This window comes from Nelumbo nucifera, chromosome 1 (assembly GCF_055504915.1).
Source record: "Nelumbo nucifera cultivar China Antique chromosome 1, China Antique-T2T, whole genome shotgun sequence".
Classification (NCBI taxonomy): Eukaryota; Viridiplantae; Streptophyta; class Magnoliopsida; order Proteales; family Nelumbonaceae; genus Nelumbo; species Nelumbo nucifera.
This window is the reverse complement of record NC_142649.1, coordinates 138,331,995-138,337,617: the sequence shown is the minus strand read 5'-3', so window position 1 is coordinate 138,337,617 and position 5,623 is coordinate 138,331,995. Positions and strand designations below refer to the sequence as shown.

The window sequence follows — 5,623 nt, the reverse complement described above, 5'->3', positions numbered from 1 at the left end:
GGGAAATTCGAGGATTCTCCATCCTTGATGAGGAGTGGGGTGCCTTACCCCTAAATTTGCCCTACATTGAGGAGTGGTTACCTTGCCTTGAACCTGCGTGACACTGAGGACGGGGTAGGAATGGGGTAGAGTGTCTTGACTATGGGGCAGGGAAAGGGATGGGGTGCCCTGCCCTGAACCCACCCCATTGTCATTCCTATATAATTGTTAATTATTAGTTGAACTAATAAAAAATTTAGCTTTTATAATTATTTTATTTATTTAAAATTAATAAAATTTTCATTAAAAATAATAAAAATAATAAAATTTATTAAAATTGCTATAAATTATTAATAAAACTATATCTATTAAAAATATTTGTTCATATTTAATTATTTTTTTTATAAATCAACATTAAATGAAAAATAAAATTATTAAATCTTTCAGATTTTTTCGTGCATCGCACAGGTCCCTGCTAGTTTATCTCTTAAATTATCTCTAATTTAGTAGAGAGATTCCCTCTTGAACTATCTCTAATTCCTATTTATCCTCTCCCCCACTTTTTATGTACATCTATGAAATTTTTAATTAAAAAGTTTCAGAATTATTTAAACATTATAACAAAATTACATACTAATTTTAAAATATTTATTCAAAATACAAAAATTAATTGTAATAGATTTAATAATACTCATATTATTAATGCTTCTATATTTTTACAAAATTCATTTCTATAATTATGTAGAAACAATATAAATTATAAATTTAAGAATTATTCAATTTAAATGTTATTCAAGTAATAAAAATTTAACATTAAAAAATAAAACATTATTTATATATTTCAATAACTAAATATCTTAAATAAAAAGACATTGAAAATAACTAATTAATTATATAATAAAATATTTAATATGACATAATAACATTAAAATAAATAAAATTCAAATAATGGAAAATTTAAATATTTTACATTCGTTTTAATTATTTAAATAACGAAATATTTAACATGATTAAATTTTAAATAGTTAAAATAACAAGATTATGTAATAAGTTTCAAAAAAACTCTTAAAAGTAGAAAAATAATCATAATAGATTTCATAATGTTCATATTAATAATAATTTATATTTTAAAAAATTAAAGTCGAATTATGCAATAATAGTACTAATTATAATTTTATGGATTATTAAATTCAATAAATAATTAATATTTTAAAAACTAAAAATATTATTTAAATAACTATATAATATTGTAAATAACTAATTTCACTTATATCATTTAATAATTATAGAAAATAACTTTCAAAAAATAATATTTATTAGTAATAATTTTACAATAATAGTGTATATTCATTATATATTTATATATATATATGTATATATACTAAAATTAATATTTATTTTATTTATTTTTTATAAATACGTTTTCAATAATTATTTATAAATCTAATTTTGTTTTGTTACTTAACAGTAAATTGTCAATAATTATTGGAGATTAAACAACTATTATTTAATTTATTATATTTATTGTACTTTTGTTATAAATTTATTTTTTGTAATTATGTATTTTTAATAATTTATTGATTAATATTTATTAGAGATTAAACTATTATTTGAGATTACACTATTAATTGACTAATTTAATATATTTTCAGTATTTATTGTATTTTTGCAATTATTGTATTTTTGTTAGATATCTATTGTATTTTCATTATAAATTTATTTTCAATAATTGTGTGCTTTTGCTATAAATTTTCAATAATTATTGAAGATTAAACTACTATTATTTATTAGAGATTAGACTATTAGTTTAGCACACTAATGGCGATCGATTCAAGGATTGATTCAATTCAGTTGTAGGTTGTTTCGCCAACCAAATCAACCTGATTAGGTCGGGAGTTTGTGACCTGAAACCGATTGGCCATTATTGAAAACCTGCCAACTCATGTTGTATCAATTTGGATCTATTTTTTAGGTTTGGTTTGTTTGTTCAAAAGATTTAAACTTAATAATTAAATTTAAATTTAATAAATTATAGTGGTATTATTAAAAAATAAATTAAAAAATTAAATTTATGATATAAAATATTTTAGACTAAGAAATATGAGAATTTTTTTATTTTCCCGTGTTAAAAGGATTATATTTAAAATATAACATATTTTAAACATATTTTAAATACATTATATTTTAAATATGACATATATATATATATATGATTGAGTTGGCTCAGTTTTCGTCAGTATACAAATGGCCAAATTGAATTTGACCTAACTTGGTTGAATTGGAAAATTGTTAAACCAAAGCTAATCAAAAATACTAAAAAGCTGACTAACTCGAATTGAGTTCGACTGAATTGATTATTAAAAAGCTAAAATATAAATCGATTATATACTCCTATATATTTTTCTTGTTAAATTTTCAGCTAACAAAATCCGTGTATTGCAGACTCCCCGCTATTATATATATATATATATGATTGAGTTGGCTCAGTTTTCGTCAGTATACAAATGGCCAAATTAAATCTGACCTAACTTGGTTGAATTGGAAAATTGTTAAACCAAAGCTAATCGAAAATACTAAAAAGCCGACTAACTCGAATCGAGTTCGTCTGAATTGATTATTAAAAAGCTAAAATATAAATCGATTATATAGTCCTATATATTTTTCTTGTTAAATTTTCAGCTAACAAAATCCGTGTATTGCAGACTCCCCGCTATTATGTATATATATATATTCCGTAGCCTTAGGGGTACTTTCAATAGGTTTTGAAAAGTTAGGGGTCATTTTATGTAATTTACGGAAACACTAGGGTACTTAATGCAATTAACCTGTCTTGATAGATTAACTATCTTGAACATGTGGCTCTGTTTGGTCATCAACCGTCCATCAACCACTATCTTATCTGCTCAGCGAATGAAAAAATGAAACGAATTCCGTCGCTTCCACTTCTTCAAGCACGTTATTCCCCTCGCTTCATTCCTCTTCAGTCGGGATTTCTCCACCATGTCTACTTCCACTCTATCCCCTGCAACCTATTATCAGGTAACCTAAACTCCCTTCAGTCTTCCATTTCTACCACTGAAACAGAGTTTATTGCTGATATGGGTTTCTTTGTTTTAATTTCATTTTCAGTTTTGCTCTAGTAAGAGTGGGATGTTCTCTCCCTCGCAAGCTCTTATGGTGAAACCCACAAAGACCCACTTGCTAGGGAAAGAAAAGATGGTGAGGATAACTTGCCAGGCAACGAGCGTTCCGGCCGATGATCGCGTGCCTGACATGGGTAAGAGGCAGCTCATGAATTTGCTTCTCTTGGGTGCCATTTCACTCCCCACCGCCGGAATGTTGGTCCCATATGCCTCCTTCTTTGCCCCACCTGGGTGAGTTTTCTTCCGCTCTGTCTCTTTTAGTTTTGGTAGTTCAATGTTAATGTGCTGTATTATTTCAGTCTCTTAATTTAATACTAGAAAAATTTATATGTAACTTAATTTGAAAGAGTCGGAAGGAATCATATAGGGCCTCAAGAGACTTGAGTCAGAAACTCGCATAATCAATGAAGTTGAACTGGAATAGAATTTAGTGAGATCCAACCATTTGGTAGAAAATTAAGGGCGATCCTCATTCTTCTTTTACTAAAGGAACAGATAGTGATTTGTACTGATAAGTGTTGTTTTAGTAACGAATTTGGTTATATTTCTGTTTATTACAGTTCAATAGACCTAGAATTCCTGAAGAGTTTTCGTTTGCTTTTCCGTACTTTTTTCTGTAGAAGATCAGGTGATGAAACCACTGCGAAATTGAATACACTCTCATAAGCTATCTTGAAAAATGATCTTCAAAGTGGTTGGAATTATCGTTAATCTGGCTGTTTGTTAGATAAAGTGACAAACAACTTAGTAGCTTCGCTTCTCTCGCAGTTTAACTTAATTCTTCAATTAGGAAACTAAGATGTTACAGGGCAAATCATGAATCTAGTTGGAGCATCAATCATGGAATTTCTACTGCATTTGATTTGACCATCAAGCTAGGCCGTTCAAATAATCAAATGTTTTTGCCATACATTGGATTGGTTGAAGATCCAAATGATGGAAGATCTTTCTTCACCTTGATTAATCAATTGGTATGGAATGGATGTATGACCATAAGCCACAACCACTGGTTAGTGATGAAACAAATCCAACAACCCATGGCTGTAGATGCCCTGGAATACCTTTTCTTTACTATAGAAGTTAAGCTTTATGAGACAATGCTGTGGCAGTTGGTTTCTTTGTCCCTCTTTACAGGATCGTCTGGTCTGAGCCAGGAACTTCACTAGTGGTACCTTTTGGATGGCTTGATACTTTTATTGTTCTATGTTATAATTTTTTTTGTCATTTAGATTTTGTTAACAATGTTGAGTGAATTGAATATATCACCATAATTCTAGGGTCCTGAATGTGTTATTCTTGTATTGGAAATAGAACAGATCAGGAGGTGCTGGTGGTGGTACAGTAGCAAAGGATGCTCTTGGTAATGATGTCAAAGCCTCCGAATGGCTCAAGACTCATGGTCCTGGTGACAGAACCCTTGTACAGGGGCTCAAGGTAATAATAGCTTATGTCCCCTAGAAGAACTAATACATGATTAAACAAATAGTTGTAGAACATGTTTTCCTAGTGCTGATAATAGAGAAGTATGCTTCCATAACTTAAGATATCACTCAAATTTCAAAGCAATGATACCACAGATTAAGTTGGAATGGATCCATCCACCATACGTGATTCTGATGCAATGAAGTAATCCCGATGACAGCTTGAATATATAAAATGTGTTGCAGGGAGATCCCACATACCTTGTTGTGGAGAATGACAAAACTCTTGCAACGTTTGGTATTAATGCTGTCTGCACCCACCTTGGGTGTGTGGTGCCATGGAATGCTGCAGAGAACAAGTTCATTTGTCCTTGTCATGGCTCCCAGTACAACAACCAAGGCAGGGTCGTTAGAGGACCTGCACCTCTGGTAAGGATTGCAATGCTTTCTCCATCCTTGGTTTGCATCGTTTCTTGTTTTGCCTTCTAACAAACGTTTAAATCTACTGTGGAACAGTCCTTGGCATTGGCACATGCAGACGTTGATGATGGGAATGTAGTTCTTGTTCCATGGGTTGAAACGGATTTCAGAACAGGTGAAGCTCCATGGTGGGCTTAAACCCTATCTTAATATCATTATTCCTCCATATATATTCAAGTAGAACTGTGTCAATCTGTTTCATCCAGTTCATGCACAGCCTGTATTAGAAAGAATCTTTTGTAAAATCAAGTTTATACAAGCTGTAATGAGCTCCCAAATTGAATTTGGCATGATTAATCTTCAACAATTGATGCTTTTAAGCACCCATAATTTAACAATGGATATTGTGCTGCGCCGAAGATAATGAAATGGTGAAACCGGATTCATGTAGGTGATCCCATATGATTAAGACAAAGCTTAGATGATTATGATGGTAAATTATACTTTTACCGTTCACTTCCTCAATCTCATTATTCTGCAAATTATTATTTTTTTTTGGCTTCTACTATTCAATTTGACTATTCTCGGTATTGTGATTGTGAGTTCTTAGAACAACCAAGCTTGTCCAAAGGACTAAGGCTGCATTTGGCATTCGTTATT

At 30.3% G+C, this 5,623-nt stretch overlaps 1 protein-coding gene across 1 annotated transcript; it reads left to right on the top strand.

The window, feature by feature from the left end:
- Window positions 1-2,851: 2,851 nt before the first annotated feature.
- Window positions 2,852-5,361, top strand: PETC (photosynthetic electron transfer C). Its single transcript, XM_010279589.3, has 5 exons — window positions 2,852-3,018; window positions 3,109-3,353; window positions 4,439-4,556; window positions 4,790-4,972; window positions 5,060-5,361. The coding sequence occupies exons 1-5, from the start codon at window positions 2,980-2,982 to the stop codon at window positions 5,159-5,161; spliced, it is 687 nt and encodes a 228-aa protein (XP_010277891.1). The 5' UTR covers window positions 2,852-2,979; the 3' UTR covers window positions 5,162-5,361.
- Window positions 5,362-5,623: the final 262 nt, after the last annotated feature.

What these genes read in the sequence shown, in the direction of transcription:
- PETC (XM_010279589.3), top strand. Translation starts at nt 2,980, where the DNA reads ATGTCTACTTCCACTCTATCCCCTGCAACCTATTATCAG. An exon ending in CCCCTGCAACCTATTATCAG is followed by an intron (nt 3,019 to 3,108) that starts GTAACCTAAACT and finishes TTTCATTTTCAG; the next exon opens with TTTTGCTCTAGTAAGAGTGG. An exon ending in TTAGAGGACCTGCACCTCTG is followed by an intron (nt 4,973 to 5,059) that starts GTAAGGATTGCA and finishes ACTGTGGAACAG; the next exon opens with TCCTTGGCATTGGCACATGC.